Source organism: Rissa tridactyla, chromosome 8 (assembly GCF_028500815.1).
Source record: "Rissa tridactyla isolate bRisTri1 chromosome 8, bRisTri1.patW.cur.20221130, whole genome shotgun sequence".
Lineage (NCBI taxonomy): Eukaryota > Metazoa > Chordata > Aves > Charadriiformes > Laridae > Rissa > Rissa tridactyla.
The window spans coordinates 17,159,374-17,179,909 of record NC_071473.1 but is presented as its reverse complement, the minus strand read 5'-3'; the positions used below and the strand labels follow the sequence as shown (position 1 = coordinate 17,179,909).

Sequence of the window (20,536 nt, the reverse complement as noted above, 5' to 3'; positions counted from 1 at the left end):
CTGGGGATAGAGGGATGGAGAGTAGCCCTGCTGAGAAGGACTTTGGGGTGCTATGGGGTGAAAAGCTGGACATGACCTGGCAATGTGCGCTGGCAGCCTAGAAACCCCCCTGCAGCCTGGGCTACATCCCCAGCAGCGTGGGCAGCAGGGCGAGGGGGCGGATTCTGCCCCTCTGCTCCGCTCTGTGAGACCCCCCTGCAGTGCTGCCTCCAGCTCTGGGGCACCAACAGCAGAAGGACACGGAGCTGTTGGAGCGGGGCCAGAGGAGGCCCCGGAGATGCTGGGAGGGCTGGAGCCCCTCTGCTGTGAGGACAGGCTGAGAGAGCTGGGGGGGTTCAGCCTGGACAAGAGAAGACTCCAGGGAGACCTTGGAGCCCCTTCCAGTCCCTAAAGGGGCTCCAGGAAAGCTGGGGAGGAACTCTGGATCAGGGAGAGGAGCCATGGGACGAGGGGGAATGGCTTTAAACTGCAAGAGGGGAGATCTGAGGAAGAAACTGTTGGCTGTGAGGGTGGTGAGCCCCTGTCCCAGGTTGCCCAGAGAAGCTGTGGCTGCCCCATCCCTGGAGGTGTTCAAGGGCAGGTTGGACGGGGCTTGGAGTCCCTGTTTGTTGCAGGGGGTTGGACTAGATGGCCTTTAAAGGTCCCTTCCAACCCAAACCGTTCTATGATTCTATGAAATTCACTCATTTATGCCCATCTTTGCTCTCATCTTCTTATGTCAAAGCAGTAAAAAGTGAAGGAGTTTTAGCTGAAACATAGGATTTGTAATATAAATTACAAGAATGTGGGATTGTTTAAAGGATTTACTTGGGTGAAAAAGTCCAGATCCTGCTATCTGACGGTTTCCAGGGTGAATAAGTTCAAGAGGAGACAAGCATATATTATCAGTAATTAGCAGTGTGAAGCATAACGTGGAAATTTTCTGACCTGCTTTCTCCTTGTCTGCGGATTTTCACTTGGAAAACTATTCTGTCATTTTGCATCTCAGAAATAATATGAACCTTTCCTTTTAGTGAGTGATTTAACTGCCACCTAAGAACACATGATTATGACTTTTACCGACCAAAAAATATTACCGTAATACATCTTTATTCAAGTACTTAATTGTCATAATTAGTATTTATTCTAGTGATAAGAGCACCAGGATCCTGGTTTTCAGTGCTGGCTCATTTATTGCCTGTTCCATCACCTGGGAAAATCAAGTCATCTTTGTCAGCTCCAGTCTGCGGTGGTGTGGAAGTCTGCAAAGTTGCGGAGGTGTAACTGAGACAATAAATTTGGCTCTCGGAGGCTGTTTCTCCAGTCACGAGCACGGAGCACGGCTTCATTACTGCATGCTGTAAAGTTCATTTATTGAATGTTGGAAAGCTCTCTGAGACCACGGTTTGCTAACATATAACGATCAGGTGCCAGGCTGTGCTCTCCCCTTAGACCAGACCCCACTCTCCTCCTCTCATTAGGAGTTAAATTATGCCCTTTACACAATTCAAAACCAAGAGATTTGCTTTGGTAAGAGAGTGCAGAGGTTGGTGTCTCAAATGGCATAGTGCCCTATTAGGTGTATGTTTACAGCACGGTTATGGTGATCCCAGCATCCCAGACACAAGAAAAATTGGTATTTTTCTTAGAGGAAACAAAGAAACAGCAGCAGAATGGGTGCAGCATCACTGAACAGCTTTGCCTGCCCAAACCGCCCCAAAGGTTAATAGTGAAATTCACACTAGAAATAAGGAGCCCGATAAGGGATGGAGTTTCTGCCCTGGAGGCTTCCCGAGAGCCCTATAACCTTGCTCTGGCAGTCAGTGATTTTATCAACGAAGTCTTGTGAGTATTGTGTGAAGTGCTGCAGGCGTGAGCACTTAAACCTTCTTTCACCTGTGTTTGGGCACTCTGCCTGCTGCATCCTCCTTCTAAGGTAGGGTGTGCCCTGTTAATGAGGCAGACACGGGGAAGATTAAAGAAGGGCTTTTCTTCACCATCAGAAGGATCTTTCTAAAGTAGGTTTTGGGAGGAGAAAGTATTTGCTTATTCCACTTGCAATTTTAAGTAACGGCCCCCACACAAAACAAATTGCTTTTATCCTAAGTTGTCTTCCATCTTCAGTTTGTCAAAAAATTTAGGGCTTTGCTGTCTGGACCTTCAACCCAGCAAATACGTTGTGACTGTTAAAGTAGACCCTGCTCTGACTTGCTCTTGCCCCTGCAGTGGATTCTGGAGGTGAAGGGATCAGCTTCTTGCCCTTGCAGTTTCTCTCCGTGGAAGGTGGTCCTTCAGGCTGCCCTGGTGTCTCCTAAGACTCCCCGGGTGCATCTTCAGGGTCTGGGGCGGAGAGGTGAGCTTTGTTCCAACAGATTCATTGCTTTCCTACACAAAGGGGTAGCACAGGGCCAGCGCCTCCTGCGAGGGAAAGGGAAGTTCCTCTAATTCTCATTATACTTTGCCCCTGAGAGCTGCAAAACACTTAATGAGGCTCTTCCAACAGCATAGGCTGGAATCGTGATAAATTTGTTACCATTAACTGATAAAAGTCAGCATCCATTCTGCCTCTGTAAGCACTCTTACCTTTGCGTGCCTTCGTAATTGATGCAGTTCTCTTATTGTCTGGATCCTTTGACCTTATCTCCTGCTAATTTGGTAAGTAGGGTTGCAAATTAACAGTTAATTTCTCTGCAGCGGAAGTTGCAGGAATTCTGGATGGCTCTCCGTTGAGTTTCAGGCTGAACTAACACCAGAGAAACCTGAATCACATTTCTGGTAAAAGAAGTGCTGTGAAACGTAGGTTGAATTGTGCAGGTCTGTGTTAAGAATATGGAAAGGCCGTGGATATGACACGGTACTCGCATAAAATTTGCAAAAATGTTTAGTGTATCTCGGAAACAGCCTGGTTCTTTTTTTTTTTTTTCTTTTGCTAGCATACATTGCAAATCATCTTTTATTTCTGACAGAGCATCTCTGTAAAACCATTGCACGAAAAAAAAAGAAAAGCTAACGCTAAGTTACGTGAAAACCCATTCTTAAATTCTGTAAAGATGTTGAACTCCAGATGCAGATCAGGCTTTGAGTATTATTTCCATGATGAAAATGTATACAATTAAGTATCTGCAGCAGTACAGAAATGTGCTTTGCGATGAGTGGGAAGTAAATTGCTGTTATTTTTGTAACCTGTATTTCACAGAAGATGCTCTTAGAGGAAACCACTGTGCGATGTGGTGTTTTTTTCACGCAGCCCACTGCCCCCTGTGGCACGTCCAAGGTTGGTGCAAAGTAACAAACGCCAATTGACTGAAACTCGGGGCTTGATTTCCTTGCAGTTAATGGAACGGTGACTCTTAAAACATTCTGTCAGGCGCTGCTCGGATGAGCACTGCGAAGGCTGTTGATATACCTATTGTCAGGTGTAGATAGGCGAAGAGTTGCTCCGATAATGGTTTGGTGTGAGAGAAAGAAGGTCACTGACCACGGCAGGAATTCAAGATGGTTTTTTCAGGTTCATCCAAGGCTGAAAAAACACGTTTGCTGGGGGGAAAAAGCAACAACTGGAAATGTTTCTAGACTGAAATACACATTTTCAGGCTAATCAGCTTATTTCGCGTACAGATCTTTTTCTCAATTTTTTTACATGCTTTTTCACGTGCGTTTTCTCGCAGTGTTTCTTTTTAAGATTTTTTTGGTCAATTTAAAACCAGACTATATAAACTCAAAAAAAAAAAAGTAAAATATTTTGGTTTGAAAATATGAAAATAAACCCTTTGAATTTTTGCAAAATATTTCCTGTATTTCTTTTGGGTGACGCTATGCCCAGGATTATTTTTTTTTTTTTGAGTTTGCAAAAATATTTGCTGTAAAAATTGCATTTTTTGTTGATGTACTGTACCACTTTCTGCTGTGCCGCCCCCGACAGCCCACCCTGCATACTCTTGCTTGGTCTGTAGGATGAATAACCATCCACATGATGGACATCCATGGACTAGATGATCTCCAGAGGTCCCTTTCAACCCCTATCATTCTGTGATTCGGTGAATTTTGTGAAATTTGCGCTATTTCAGTACTGTTCAGCAATAGCAGCAGGGTTAACTGATGTTATGGGGAGCTTCAGTTCTGCTCGATACCCAACCAAAATATTTCCTTGGCCAGTTCTTCTTGCCAAACTAACTCTTTTCTGCCAGCCAAGCAAAACGTGCTTAGCTCTCTCACCCTGCTCAAGTAAACAGAGCAAATATAGATGATGTGCTTCGGATGGCAAATCGCATGACACTGCTGCAGTTTGGTGCTGCACTGAATCTCTTGTATTCTTTCTGCTCCAGAATGGATGCTTTACAATCTGACAGGAGATAAACCAAAAGTCCCGTTGCAGCGACTGTGGCGTTTGAAGTGTAGCGGTGTGTCGCCGGGTAATTCCCACGAGGGCGAGATGCCTGAGTGATATTGCTAATGCTCAGCTCTGTCATCTGCAGGATGCTCAGACCATCCGTCTTCCTGTAACAGACACTTGGAATTTGTCCACAATAGTCTTGTGTTTTGCTTCTTAAATAATTGCAAATTCATGTTCTAATTTAATAGTGCTTTGATGGACTCTTGGCTTTTAAGATCGTCAGAAATAGTTACGGTCACCGAATATGGCCTCTCTATAAAGCGGGCCAAAAAATATCTCAGCTACTTATTCCCGTGCCAAGACTACAAATCTCTGTGTAAATGGAGCTTGTCATCGAGAGTTATTTTTAATTATTTCAAGTGACAGAGACCTATTGCTTCCCTGGGCAGTGGTTAATCATCCTTACTGTTTGGGATACGTAGCAACAGACCATTTGAAAATGACGAAGCAAGGTAAGAAAGTGCCCTTAGACCTCTACAACAACTGGTTGGTGTTTGTTGGTATGTTATTGCCCAGTTTTAATATAGACAGGTCTGAATTTCAGCTTTCTGCTGAAGTTAGTAGGAGCCACAGGGGTTTGGACCTTGAACCAAGCTCTCAGTACCTCTTTTTTCGGAGATCAGATGAAGGATCTCTGTTTTGTGCTAAGGACAAAGGATGTTCCCTGATGAAAAGTTGATATCGAAGCATTTCTTCCTGTTCAAATTGCAGAGCTGCAAATTTGTGAGTATTCGGGCTGATGTACACAGCTAGTGTCTCTGAGTTTGGTGAGACACAAGTGTGGATTTGGGAGAACCGAGGGTTTCAAGTGGGAACTGAACTTCCCTCTCCCTTTGGTCACATTAAAATCCCTATCCACCCCCATCTTTTTTTTTTTTTTTTCATGGTTCTAAAACTTCCTGCTATTTATTAAATGGATTTTATTTTGGATGAAGTGGCTGTCAGTTGCCCACTTGATTTTCTCACGATGCTTTTTCACCAAAATCAACATCCTGCGGAACCCAGAAATTGCCATGGAGCCAGTGCCTGTGTTTTTAAAGCAGTGATTTTTATTATGAGATTGAACATGCAAAACAACACTTACGTCTAATTCTAAAGCAGATCAATAAACGGTGTCCTTTGTGCTCATTATCTTCACCACAGTACCTTCTTATTTTACAGCTGGATACATTTACTTGAATATTTATGCAAACTAACAAATCTGTAATGAAATCACTGGTAAGTTATTAAATCATGCTGGTTTTCCTTCAAGCGTTGCAAATTACCAAAAATTAAATCATTTAAATATAGTATTATCAGTCCAGGTATCTGCTCTGGCTTTTTCTGGAAACAGTAGGTGTGCTTTGGAACAAATCGCGCGTCTTCCGAGAGCAGTGTTTTTCAGTTGTAACCAGGATGTACTTTTTGTGGCTGGACTTTTTAACATGAAACTGATTTAGTTGACCGAAACCCACCTCTATGAAATGGAAATATTGAAATGTAGGGCAAGCGGAGTTTAAAATCCCAGTATGTTCTTTCTCAGGCAGTCTGATGTTTTGCCACTGTTCTCCGAGCAGTAGGGTAAATCACAGCAGTGGGGAAATGGGCCAAACGGAGTTTATAGAGTTGTTCTGTTGGTTACCTTTTCGTAGTAAAAATACTGGAGCTTGTTAAAATACCAGCCTTAAGCTCCAGTAAGCTGCCAGCGTTGGCCTGAATTTGGCCATGTGGATTGCTGAATTGCAGTTTATTGTGGAAAATCCAAATAATCTTCGCATAAACCCGTGCAAATCTCATAAGCCAGCTCCGTTAGAGTGTGTTCTGTACTCCATGTACTGGTACATGGGAATTGTAGCAGTATGCTTTATTATTTTCTTGCTTTATGCTGATACTAAGAAAAATCTATGTTTTCTCCATAAAGAATGTTCCTTGTCTCCCTGGAAATGATGCATTGTAATTTGTGTTACGCAGTATTACACAGACGCGATTGTGACTTCTCCTAGGGCAACAGGTAGTTTCTTTCTATATGTTGTTAAATGAAACTTGCTGAGTTGTCACTTTTTTATGAATACCGACAATGTTTTGTTGAAAACTGGACACACCGGGCATGTACGTGAGGGATGTAGGATGGTGGAACCCTGTAGTGCTCTAGCTAGGACGGGTCGCACACAGCATCGCACTAGTCTGCCATTTAATCCCGCTACGAACCCTGTACTCAGCTTGTCTTTATCCGGGGTATTTAAATACATTTGCAGCGATATACTCTGCTTCTGCATCCTCGGGATTTTGGCCCAGTGTGGTTCTGCTCAGCTGATGGTAACTCAGATTGTATACTGGACAGGGACGGGCTTGGTGATAGGAGCCATTGAGCTGGGTTAGAGCGATACATTTATTTTTTTGTAAATAAAAAAGATGTTCCATGTCTTTCCAAGAGGTGGGCAGGAGGCTTGGAGGCGCAGATTTTACTGTCGCTGAATTTGCATTTTTGCAGCTTTTCTGATCCTCCGGCGTGTGTTCGCTGTAGCAGCTCAGTGATGCTTCGTGCTGGGGTATGTGCATCAGAATTCCAGCGAGGCTATTCAAAGAAAATCCAAATTCTTGCCATAGATCTGTAACAAGGTGTGTTTCAAAGTCACAGCTTGGTAGGAAAAATTATGCACTGTGTTTATATGCTGATAATTCACCTGATTAGTCTTTTCTTCATTTGTGTTGAAGAGTAATCCAGGATTTTTAAAGGTGTGAATGAAAGCTAAGCATACAGTTACTACTGGCTTGGCTTGCTGAGCACACGGAAAGACAAGAGGAAGGGCTGGGGCACATGGTGTGCTTTTCTGGGGCTGGCCAGAGGTATCCTGTGGCATCCACGTGTGGGCTGAACAGCAGAAAACCCCAACTTCATCACTGCCAGGCCAGAGCCACAACATCTGCGTTAGGGGGGGAGAAGGGTAAAAGAAATAGCGTGAGAAAGAGGAGATGGAGAGTAGCAGAGAACCTAAGGGAAAAAGGAAAAGGGCTGGGTGAGAGGGGGGAAAAAAAAAAGCTGTGTTTAAACCATTTCCTTTCATAAAGCAGCAGGCTGGAGGCCTCCAGCCACTGATGCACTCTCTGCAGTAGGTATCGCTTCTATCGCAGGGCACTTATTCACCGTGGGATCTTCCTGCAGGTCCCGCTTTCCAACAGAAGGATGCTGTGGGGAATTACATGATGAGATGAGCTTCCTTTTTGCAAGTTGAAATGGGTCAGAAATGGCTGGAGTGCTGCGCGGAGCTGGAAAGGTTCGTGTGGTTTGGGAGAGCATTGAGCCGTCAGTGTGGGTAGTTAGGAAAGAGCAATTCTACCTACAGTGGAAGGAAGGTGGCAGATTCGTTCCTGTTTATTCTTGTCTTCTTCCTGCTGCTTTGTCCCAAGAGAAATATATTTTACGCGATATATCTGAAGTCTGTTGTCACAAAAGGTTTAAAAAAATGGCTTCCAGAAAAATGAAATGTAAAATTAAAGCCCTGTGTTGTTACAGCCGTGCCCCCAATGGGAGCAGAATCGCATCGCCGTTCCTCTCTGCTGTAAGTCCTGTCCCCAAAGTGGTGTTAGCTGGGTTTGCCGCTACGGGTTGTCAGCGGAGAGCACTGGCTCCATTAGTCCCTCTCTCAGCTGGCAGCTCCCGCTCAGGAGATCCCAGCGAGAAGCAGAAAGCGCTAATGGGGACAGAACAGAAATGGTTCAGAGAAGTGATTGTAAGGGCTCTCTGCGGCATCCTCAGCTCTGGCCAGTGGTGCTGTGTAACAGGAGGAGCACAAAGGACAAAACCTGAAAGGGAGGAATTGCTGCTTTTAAAAAAAAAAAAAAAAAAAAAAAACCAAACCAAAAAAACCCAAAAACACACAAAGTAAGAACGAGGACATTTTAGTAGTAGCCATCAGGATCCAGCATTAAGAGGCATCGCAGGTGAGGTAGTTTCTCTCTTTAACATACAGAGCACGAACCTGAATCTTTTATTTAGGCTCCAGGTGGCTCTTCCCGAAGAGTTTGCCTGGGTAAGGTCTGAACAAAACCTCGCTTTCCTCAATACCAGGTAAAGAGAAACAGAATTCGGGTCACGCCGCAGTGAGGGATTCCTTCATTGGCTAAAGAAGAAAGTGCAACACAAATAGAAATTGTAGCTAACATTGCTGGAGCCTCGTTATCTTAGCAGGGTATCAAATATAGAATCATAGAATATATCCCTTTCTGTTACATTTTGTCATTAACTTAATATTGCAATGAAAAAGATTATGGAAAAACGTCTAATATTTGTATATTGTCCAATAATTAAATATTGCAAAGACGTGTCAGGTCATTACTAATCATAATTAAAGTACTTATTTCCATTTTCAGCTCAGACATGTGTGTAATTAAATGTACCTGGGAAAGAATTGCCTATTTTCTCTAAATAATTAACAGCTATTGTTGCTCTGCTGGGTGCTGGCCTCACACGGGGTCCTCTTGAGTTTGTCCATAAGCTCCTGCAGATGGGCCACCACGCAGCATCAGCTCTGAGCTGTGGGACCAGCTGGTGTAGAGGGGCTCATCTCTACCCAAGTGAGAAGAGTTGGTAAGATGACGGGAGCTGAGGATCTGGCTCATGGGTTGAATGTTTGAAGAGGGAAGTTATCACAAGTGGGTGGTAGCTGGAGAGCAGAGCTTGGTCTTAGTGAGCCAAGGGGCTTGCAGAGTAGGCTGGCCTGGACAAGGAAAGAGGGAATCATAGAATCGTAGACTGGTTTGGGTTGGAGGGGACCTTAAAAACCACTCAGTGCCAACCCCCTGCCCTGGGCAGGGACACCTTCCACCAGACCAGGTTGCTCCAAGCCCCGTCCAACCTGGCCTTGAACACCTCCAGGGATGGGGCAGCCACAGCTTCTCTGGGCAACCTGAGGGGAAAAAGCTCATGGGATAGAGGGAGATTTGAATGGAGCAGAGCCTGCTCCAGACTTCCTGCACGCTTCTGCGCCAACTTTCCACCTGCTGTTTTGCTTCAGAACAGGCTTCGAGGAGGATCGGTTTGGTTGAGTGTGTGTGTGAACCTCAAGGTAGGACTCGCACAGCTGACATGGAGAGCGCTCTGCCCTTTTCATTGCAGGCACTTTTAGGTATCTGAAGACTTTTGTCATCCTTTCAAACATCTGAAGGACAGTTTAATCTAAGTGCTCTTTAGGTTTGTTCCAATCTGATGACTGGGAGCTGGGAATGAGGGAATAAATAGGCTTTAGTTTGGATAGGAAGAAGAGGAAACCAAAAGCAGATTATGAAAATATTTTAAGAAGTTCCTGCATCTTTGGAAGCTTCCCTGTCTCTCCAGCCATCTTGGGTTTGGCTGTAACTGCTTTTGTTTGGGAATGTCTCACTGTGCTTTTCTAACCTGTGATTAAATGAAAGGCAAAGAGTCCAAGGGGACAGTTTTTGATATTGCTTATGTCCGGGTAAAAGACTAGGAGATGTATTAATAAGCCCACGCTTTCCAAATGCTTTAAAAAGATTTTTATCTTTAAATCAGTTGCTGAAATGGCACCTTCTGACTGTACGTATGCTCTATACCTGGAGAGTGTATTTAGAACAGCACCTTTATGGTACAATCTGAGGATTGTCCCCAGACAATTGTTGATACTGTATGCTGCTTTGGCACTTATGTGCAGAAGGATGCCTTCCTTAGGATGTGTCAGTAGAGCCAATGCTCTATCTGCGACTGTATTTTTAATTAATCTTGGACTTGAACACAGGCAGACACTGGTAGCACCTCTTGCGTCCAGCTGCTCTGCTGAGTTGTGTGTTGGTTTGAATGATATTTATCAACTGTTTTTATTTTAACCAGATAACGATGATTCCGACGTAGAGATTCAAGAGGACGAAAGATCCGAGAGCGAAGTGGAAGACAGGCAGATCATGAAGCAGCGCACCGCCCCAGAAACACTCCTGCAAGGTAGCTTAATCTTTTCTTAGTTGCCTTTATTCAGAAGGATGTGCTGAATTATCTGAGTAACCTTAAATGTAAGAAGATCCAGTTATCATTCAAGGATAATGGCACTGCTGCCTTCTTGAGAGCTGTAAGGGGACAGCGTCTTGTGTAAAAAAACATTGTGCTTTCAGGGGAGCAAATTAGGGATTATTAACTGAAAAAAGTACCATGTGAGGAAAATCCTTCTGTGGAATTGCCTTGCGGATTCTCAAGCAGCTTTATACAAAGTGTTAGAAAAGTAATACTGTTTCTCATTGCAAAGCATTTATTTCCCTTTAGCTGTTGACGCTTGTTCTAGTAGGGTCTTCTTCAAAAGAAGACCTACAGCGAGTCCCTAAAGCCACCTGCACTGGCAGAGTCACGAGTGCAGCACACCTGAGTTATTTCTTTCAGGGAAGGACATCTGGCTTCTCCTGCTGTTTATGCGGAGTGGAACTGGGGCTCTGGCTGCCGATTCCACTAGGGCCCTGGTCAGAAGCAACTCGGAGAAATTACTGCCTGAGGGTCTGTGTTTCACTTAGGTGGAAAAAGAAACGTTCTGCTTAGTCTATAGTCAAGAAAAATGAAACCAGAAAGTCGGGTTAGTTCTTCCTGGCGTTCTTGTTAGCAGTGAGTGATTCTGACCATCAGCAAAAGCCTCTCTGGGATCTGGATGAAGTGCCTCTGTGGGTAATTTCTTGTGCCACTACTTCTGCTGCAGCCTGTTACTTAAATAAACCGCAAATATGTGCTTTTTCTGAGTTGAATTCTGCCCTCCTCTCTCTGACTGAGACCAGAGCAAGAAGCTGAAGTTCTCAAGTCAATATCATTCGAGTATTTTTATCCTCAGTTCCTCTGCTTTTCATGAAACTTGAAAATTCTTGAGAAGTGCTAGAAACGCTAATATTCACTAAGGATTTTTATATTGCAGTTTCTCAAGGAGAAGTTTGCGTGCAGTTTTTAGCGCTTTGGAGGTGACTGTGTAACTGTCTGTGATCTTCATCTCAGAACGACATAACCTAGTGATGTGGGTACTGGCTGCAGTCAGTCAGCTCTTAATGCCAGTTTTGGGAGTGAAAAGCTTTATTATGTAAGTTGTAGATTTTGTTGCAAGTACATTTTTTTTTTTTCTAGGAAGAGCTTTATCATTAATTACGCTTACTGGAAACAGCATTAGCTTGTCAGACTTAAAGAAAACAGTTCAAATCCCTGAGATATTTTCTCTGCTGTGCTGTTTAGGTTGCTTTCTATGCTTTTGTAGGTCTCTTCCTAGTGCTTAGTGAACTACTTCAGGCAGATAATTATCCTCTGAATTTTGCATACTCTGAGCATGCTGTTTGTTGACTACACGGTGGCCATCCAAGTCTTTATTCTCCTTATCTCCGTGTTAAGTTGGAAGCCTCCCTTAGCTCTCTATCCTCTTTTTGCCTCTCGCCTGCTGTGAACTACTGAAGCAGCTCCAGGTATGTTAAATGGCACCTGAGATGCCTTTTTTACAGTTTCTCCAGAAGGGATGAGGTTGTATTCTCTCATTTTAACTTACACGCTTCAGTCCTACGGTGCTCCAGTGCGATCTCTGCTGGCAGAGACGGATACAAACATTGTTAGGCTCCTAAGGGAAGGGTTGTTGGCTCACTTTTCTGTTTTGAGAAGGTTACTCATCGTCGTCTTGGGCAAGTCGCCCAGTTGCTCTAGCTGTAGCTACACCATGAGATTAACAGCGGGCTCTCTGTCTGTACCACTGGCTTTGGTTCAAAATATCTACACTTTTTGTTTAGGAAAACTCATCTTTGGGATATCTCTGCTTCTGGTGTTAGAGTGAGCTCACTCAGTACCCATCCAGAACATAGAAACAAAAGCTTAGACTGTATCAAGACACCAATCAGGCCAAAGCTGTCTGTCAGGAGCTCCAGCCTGGTCCAGAGCGCAGGCTTATATCCTAGACTTGAGAACAGGCTCAGATCTGCACCTCTCTGTCTGTGTAAACCAGCCCCTTTGGTCCAGGACCCTCATCGATAGTGAGATTATATATTTGACTGCGTGATCTTCACCAACAAGTGCTGGAGACATGTAAAGAGGCAAGATTAATGTCAGGTGTGTCAGCTTCTTTAGAAAACCAGGCCTGAACATTCACTGGCCATTTGCCATTAAACACACCAAGAATCTGTACATATTCTTCAGCACGGGTAGTTTGCATTTAAAATGTACTTAATTGTTAAAGCAGCATGACAGGAGCATTATTTCTGTTAATTACTTCTTTTTTCCTTGACTCAATTCAAGAGATTTGAATCATTTTCTTTTGAAGCATTGTGTCTTCTTACACGGTGGTGCTTCTGAGCCATATTTGCTCTCAAACTAAGGAGAAATGGTCCACTGTGGTCAGTTCCTGTAGTTGCTGTGATTCGATTTTTACATCTCTAATTTCCAGTTTATTAGTATTGTAAGAGAAGACTTCCTCCCTCTGTCCGTAATAGGTGGGCAGGTATTCCAGTGTGCTTTGCCATTATAGAGGCAAGATTCTCAGGGAGAGATAATCTCTCTTATTAGGCCACTTGGTATAATTGAGGAAAAATCAACACACTTTCACCCTCAAGAGTCCTTTCACCACGTTTGTCTAGAGGCAGCAACATTCAGCCTAAACGCAGCTTCGACAATATCGCTCCTGCTTTTATTCTTTTAGCCAATTAAAAGACTTGAAGGTATAGGAGTTAGTCTCCCATGGAGCAGAAAAGAGCGTTAGCTGGGGGAGACATGTCGGGCAGCTAGCGCCTGTGGTACGGAGAGAAAATCAAACCCTTATTCCCCGCGTACAAAGAGGAATAGGCAGGAGCAGAGTAAGGAGGAATCTGTAATGCGCTACCGAGTTTTTTATCCCCTTTGAGTTTAACGGTTCTCATCTAACACTACAGCAAACCCAGTTTTAGGAAGCCAGGACAGCTTCTGAACGAGGAGGGAGCAGGCATGGGAGGGGAAATAAATGGCTAGGAAGGGAGTCGCCAAACTGGCAGATGCTGCCTTACTGGGTTTGGGAAACTACAACCTGTTTTGTTATCAGAACATCACGATTGCAGGCAGGTCTCCTCCTTGATAGGGCTTATTATAATAAATCCGTATGTCACTAATCATTTGCTTTTGTAAGTGAGCTTTATCATTGATTTATCATCTGTAACTTTTAATTTGAACATTGTCGGTGTGAATAAAGATTCACATCCGCTTTTATTCTGTCTGGCAATAGATAAGCGAGGTTGTTACACAAATAAAACAGATGTGTGGACCTCCCGGAGGTCAAACCGTGGGTTGTGATGGCGCTTGGCATAAGACTCTGTTTTGTAAGAGAACCAAAGAAAAAGAAATGCTTGCCATGTTGAAGGTCTTAGCCATCTGCAGTGTAGAGAAACCTTGTGCCTGTAACAGGCCATAAGCCAGTAGTTTGCAGCAGGATGGTTGTTCCTGTGCAGATGGGGTGGGCATCGAGGTGAAGAATGCAAAGCCTTGTCAGAGGAACGTAGGAGCTGCCATGCCAGGTCTGTCCAGCCTGGTCTTCTGCCTCCAGCACTGGTGGAAGAAAATGCCTGGGGAAGAGTGTAGTACCTTCCTTCGGGTTCCCTCCCCCTCTCAAACTGTTCCAAGCTTCATCAGGATTTCCTGAGCTGGATGGAGTTTCCACGAACTTAGTCTAACCCTCAGTAGATGCAGGGGTTTTTGTTTGTTTTTTTTTTCTAAGAACCTTTACAGTTTCCTCTTGAACTAAAGTGGATTTTTTTCATCCACGCTATCAAAAGTGCCAGATTTTGAAGCGATGTTATATTTACATGTGCAGATCCATCTTTCCAGTCTCATTCGGACCAGGGTTCTGAAAAGTATTTTGGAATTGTGAGCAAATTCGGGATCTCCACTCCTGCCAGCGATAGCACTGGCTGATCGGGTGGGCCACGACAGACTGGCACACACTGTACTCGCAACAACGGAGGCAGTGGAAATGCTGCGGAATGAAGCAGAAATGATCCGCGCTTGCAGAACTGTGGAACTGTGCCTGTCTATAGTAAATCACCCTCTATTCCACGCTGCCAGGAGCTTTCAGCTCCCGTAAACCAATTATCCAAATGCTTTAGCTCGTATGTTTCCTTCTCTAATGTTGGTGTTAAGGGACGTTTTTGTCCTGTTGAGACCACAGAGACCATTTCACTCCCGAGACAATAACAACTTCCATGCAATTTGGTCTTTATTGTAAGAAGACAGCTTTATAAAACTCAGGATGTTTTTCAGCAGACAATCAGTCCAAAGTCAAACAGAGAGAGAGCAGCTCTCTTGGAGCCTCTTACCTTCGCAGGACCGACCCCGAGGATCGATGTGATAATGGTGTGCTGGCAGCCAGGTTAGCGAGTGGACTTGCTACTGAATGGATAAAATCTTTGCCTGTGAAAACCTGCCCTGTTGAACGGAGCGAGAAGAAATATGTCTCTGGATGCAGCAGATGAAAATAAAGGGGTTTTATTAAGAAAGCAAAGCGTACCTCGTTGGAAGGAGCAGAACCAAATATATGACAATCAAACTGGAGATGGGTTCAGGGGCAGACAGAGAGCACGGTCCCATGTCTCTGTGGACATGGGCTGGCTTGCCCCCATGCTCGCTCTTCCCGTGCTGTGGCCGGGCCTGCGGGGTCCCCAGTCCTGTACAGGGGCAGTGCCCGCAGAGCAGCAGACACCCAAAACGTGCTGACGGTGCTGCTGTGGCGGATGCTCGGTGTTTTGAGACGATGGTGATGTTTAGCCTCCCTGTCTCGGTTTTCTTCTGAAGGTTGAGCTTGTGATTATTAAGTAGGAGCTGGTCAGCAGACATGGGGAAAGGGCCAAAGGTACCCTGCATGCTAGGGGAAGGTTGTGGAGACTGAATTAGCCCTCATTTTTCAGTCCTGTAGAGAGAATTGGAGATTTGACATAGTAGCTAGAAATCTTCTCGGATGAACCTACACAGTCCTGTTTCCAAACCCCTCCATGCAGCATGCAAGCTGAAAAGTAGGAAGGTCCTATTCTCAGTGGAAATGGTCGGACTCTGCTTTTGGAAATTCTCTCTCCAGCTTGTGGCCATGTTCGGATTTCTAAAATGTTTTTCTAACCTGCCCCAGGAGTATAGAAACCACAGGTGTGCTACCAATGGGAAGGGGAGGGGAGGGATTCAATTAGGAATGTGCAACAGCTGCCTGCTCCTTGTTGGATGTCTTGTTCACATTGAGCTCCTGTGGCTGTCACCTGCCTAATTTTTAAAAGCACATGTTAAATAACTAAGTCAATTTCTTCCCTTCTCTCTGGTTCCTAAAGGAAATTACATCTCCTGAGTCCAAGCCCAAGAAACGTATGCAAGTGCATTTAAATTTGCAAATACAAAACGATGACAAATCTGCAGTTTCTGTCAAAATGTTACGATCTTCTCTGTTGTGGAAATGAGCCTTGATAGGAAAAACATGACGAAGCCCACTGCAGTTGTCTAGGCGTGATCCCAATGCGGTGTGATCCCAATGCGGTGTGATCCCATCCCTGATTCTCAGCTTCATCCGTAGGGACAGCTGCCTCTTACTGGCACGTGGCTTAGTGCATGTGGTCTCCTGCTTTCCTGTTCCCAAGTGATTGCCCCCAGTTAGTCTGTTCAGAAACCCTTAAGTGGTGATCGGGTCCCCCTACTGCTGCAGTCAGAGTACCTGGAACTTGTGCTTTTGGAAAAAAAAACGAACCCAAAACCCGGAAGAAAATGTCTTGTTCAGAGTCATGCCGTGCTTGATGATTAAACTGCCCCGAGCGAGGATTTGCCAAGGGCGTTGCACGTGCAAGCTTCGGCCGCAGACTCCAGAAACTGTCAGTGTCCTCCTGATACCCCAGCCGTTCCAGCGTGGCAAGGCCTGAGTCTCAAAAACACCAGGAATTTGCAGTTCACGTACTCAGTGGGGTTTGCAGGTGCCCAGAAGGGAGAGGTACAGACCCAGTGTGGCGTGGAGCGGGCAGAGGTGAGTCAGGTACGGACACACCAGCCTTGACACAGGCTCTGCTGGGCACTGAGCTTTCTTGCCCGCGTGGGGTTTGTGATTATTGTTTGTAACCCCAGAGCTCCTCTGAAAATCCCCCGTCTGATTTCTTGGCAGTGAGCAAGAAGTCTAGAGCAACAGAAACAAAAATCTCTTCTAACCTGGCCAGGCTGCTCCCTTCCTGATGGTTTTTCGTGAACCCTGGTGTTTGCAGGCATCTCGTTGCGTGTGTTTGCCTTGGTTCAAAGTCTGTGGGAGCAAGGAGATGAGCGGGTCTGGATTTCGCAGGCACCGTGGTGGCGGCAGAGGGAGAAGGCTGAGGCACAAAGAATGGGTCTGTTGGGAGGGTATGTGGCTGTGCATTAGCAGGGTTCCACCTCTCCAGCTGTTTGATAACGTATGAAGTCAAGGGGAAAAATTTCACAAATGCACCTGCTCTCAGAGCACCTCAGAGGACTCTGCCAAACTGGTGTTGCTCCCCAGAAACTTTTAAAAGATAAATTCCGTCTTTGTGAACTTCACAAAGTGCAATTTTATCTGAACTGGGGCTTTGTACACATGGCACACAGTGGTGGGTCCTTGTGACTGTGCTCCTGGAGTGAATATACTTTTCTGGTAAAGCAAATCCAGTCCTAATTGTAAACCTTATAAAAGCATTTTGGAGAGTCAGCTTAGTTCCTTCTTCCTTGCCTCTTCAGGTCAAGCAGGAGGGGAATAAAACAGTGAACACTGTGTTTGAGCCACTGGGTCTGACTGATAGTACTTGGGGGAAACTATCCTGGGGAGGGAGAAAGCTAATACAGCTTCTCATAGGGAAGCTTAGGAAGAGTGGGCTAGATGAATGGACAGTAAGGTGGATAGATAACTGGTTGAAAGACAGAGCTCAGAGGGTCGTGATTAGGGGCACAGAGTCTACTTGCAGGTCAGTGACGAGTGGTGTTCCCCAGGGGTCAGTACTGGGTCCAGTCCTCTTCAATGTATTCATCAATGACCTGGATGAAGGAACAGAGGGCACCCTCAGCAAGTTTGCTGATGACACAAAGCTGGAGAGACCTGGACAGGCTGCAGAGTTGGGCAGAGAGAAGCCTTATGAAATTCATGAAGGGCAAGTGCAGGGTGCTGCACCTGGGGAGGAATAACCCCCCGCACCAGGACAGGCTGGGGGTGACCTGCTGGAGAGCAGCTCTGTGGAAAGAGATCTGGGAGTCCTGGGGGACAACAGGATGCCCATGAGCCAGCAATGGGCCCTGGTGGCCAAGAAGGCCAATGCCATCCTGGGGGGCATCAAGAAGAGTGTGGCCAGCAGGTGGAGGGAGGTCATCCTCCCCCTCTGCTCTGCCCTGGGGAAGCCGCATCTGGAGCGCTGGGTCCAGTTCTGTGCTCCCCGGTTCAAGAAGGACAGGGAACTGCTGGAGAGGGGACAGCAAAGGGCTACCAAGATGCTGAGGGGACTGGAACATCTCTCTGATGAAGAAAGGCTGAGGGATTTGGGTGTCTTCAGTCTGGAAAAAAGACGACTGAGGGGGGGACCTTATCAACGCTTATAAATACTGAAAGGGTGGGTGTCAGGATGGGGCCAGGCTCTTTTCAGTGGTGCCCAGTGACAGGACAAGAGGTAACGGGCACAAACTTGAGCATAGGAAGTTCCACCTAAACATGAGGAGGAACTTCTTTGCTGTGAGGGCAGCAGAGCCCTGGCACCGGCTGCCCAGAGAGGTGGTGGAGTCTCTGTCTCTGGAGACATTCCAAACCCGCCTGGACGCGTTCCTGTGCCACCTGCTCTGGGTGACCCTGCTCTGGCAGGGGGTTGGACGAGATGATCTCCAGAGGTCCCTGCCAACCCTATGATTCTATGATTCTCATTCTCATGTATTTCTCCATGGATCTCTGCAGATTTCCATCCCCAGGTAAGAGTCCGCAAGGTCTTTGGTTTCCTGATACAGCAGCTGATTCCTGATACAGACAATATTACCAGGCTCATGCAGCTGGGAAAGGGGGCGATCAAATGTGTTTGGAAACACCAAAAAGGGGCTGTGATTGGAATTCACAGAAATGAATTTGCCTTAACGTGAAATAGAGCTTCCTCCCACCATCTCGGCATCTGCTGCCAGCGGAGCTGTCTTTGGCTGTGTGTTTTGTGTAAGCAAAGTTCATCCCTCGCTGGGAGGGAGGAGGTATTTCCATATGCTTTCGGCCTGTGTAATGGCCGTTGCGACGCCGGCCCTAGTGGAGACGGAGGAGAGGTGGTAGGTCTGAAATGCTGGCATTGAGACAGGTGACTCACTTCTGAGCAAATTTCCGTTTCGTGGAGGGTGTAAGAAATAAATAGAAGCATGCTCATCCTGGGCAGCAGCACGGGGTTAACATATACCCACTGCTGGGTAAGAAAATGTAAATCATTCTAGTCCTGTGGCTCCATTGTAGGCTGCTGCACGGGTTAGCACAATGGCAAGCCTCACACGCGGAGGAAAAATGGCAAACGCTCACAGGCTTAAAATCATGGATGCACGTTCACTTCTGATCTTTGCTGGCTCAGTGGCTATAAACCGTGGCGATGCACGGAGATTAGATTTGAATCCAAAGGTGCAGTGAATTACGGTCTCTTCGTTACTAGCATTTTACCTAATTATCATTTTGTACAGCCTGTCCTGGCTGAATTCACATTATCTGTAAGTAAACATAACGAGCTCTCACCCGCTTGGAAGCTGCATGACCCTCTGTGGCCGGAGTGGTGCAGCACTGATGTCGCAGGAGGCTGAGCCCAGTTAAATTGGACCCAGGAAATTTCAAGTGACAAACACCCCGGCAGCTGCCAGCTCTCCCTGTCCTGTGCAGATGACAACTCTCTTTCCTGCCTCCCCCCGACTCAGTGCACGTGGAAGTGCCCCGCGGCCACCTGCCGCTCCTCTTGCTCCCACACATGGAAACGTGGGGGTTTAGCATCTGAAAGTTAAAATAACGTTCCTGCCTTTGTCACGGAAGCTCTTCTACCAATGTGGAAAATGTGCTTTCTCTCCTGTTTGGTCTCTGGCGTAGTGCACAACCTGAAGCTCCCAGCCCTCTGCATCCTGGGGTTTCTCCTGTGTGTGTCCCCCAGGACCTAACACTGCTGACCCCACAGTCCCTAGTTCAACGAGGTGCTCCTGGCCTGAACCGATGTAGGGATTGAAGTCTGGGCAATACCTGATTCTCATCTGTTCCAAATCTAAGCACTTAGATGCCCATAAGATGTCCCTACTGTTTCCAGCATCCTGCAGACCTTCTGTTACCATTCTCTAAGCTCTTCCCTGGGCATTTTTGAACTGTCCTATTTCATCAGCTCTTCTTATATGATATTCTGATTCTCTTTTACGCTCAGGATCTCTCTCAACGTTGCCTTATCAGTAGATTTTAGGAGCTCCCTGCTGCTTTCTCCTTTGAGGTAATAAATCCCTATCTAACACTTTATGCTGAGCCTTCTACGTAGCAAAATTGCAGTTAAACCCTTGGAGCCATCTGTAGGCTGGGCAAGAATGTGGTTCTGTGGTCGTCTAATGATGTCAGTTGTAATCATCTCCAAATTTACATAGTTTAGTCTAGTGTATACTAGAGCAAGTGTCTGTAAAGCTTGAAGAGAGATCCTCTGTCCAGGAATTTTCTTATAATTCCATCTCCACTGCCTGTGTTATCAGCAACCAGACAGATAGAGGACACCACTTTTTATTTAAAGACATAAGATCCTTTAAATGATCTGCCTTGACACAGCAAGGGTGTGTTGGTGACTTATGGTTGAGTTAGCCAGCTTTTTGCTGCAACTAACCCAACTCAGTTTGCAAAGGGGATGAAAGGGACATGTCTTCTTTTTGTACTTTGGGAGGTACAAAGGAAGTTTGACAGGATATATTTCAAGTTGCTTTGTTTTCATGCTAAAAAAAAACCTAGATTTTGGAAAAATCCATATTTGGCATAGAGAAAACCAGTGATGACAGGAGATAAACAAACGGTGAAGTGGGATGGTCACAGCAGCACTGTTGAGTAGGCTGCCGGTTGGCACTGAGTGATTTCTGGTGGCTGCAGAAAGCAGGGCTGAGTCACCCCGTCGGCCCACACGTGGAATTTCCCCAGTCACAACTCTGCTATACCCATTCCCAACACCTCCCTCCTAGCAAAGGAGACCATGCTAGCATCTTCCCCGTTTCATATGGCCTCTACATAGCCAAAA

The 20,536-nt window shown here is 45.7% G+C and overlaps 1 protein-coding gene across 4 annotated transcripts in view; it reads left to right on the top strand.

Moving 5' to 3' along the window:
- CLUAP1 (clusterin associated protein 1) overlaps positions 1-20,536 on the top strand; it is a 75,249-nt gene that overhangs the window by 49,689 nt on the left and 5,024 nt on the right. For all 4 annotated transcript variants that reach the window (XM_054211080.1, XM_054211082.1, XM_054211081.1 and 1 more), the window contains exon 10: positions 10,197-10,304. In XM_054211080.1, the coding sequence (XP_054067055.1) occupies positions 10,197-10,304 (108 nt within the window). The remainder of the gene's footprint in view (positions 1-10,196; positions 10,305-20,536) is intronic.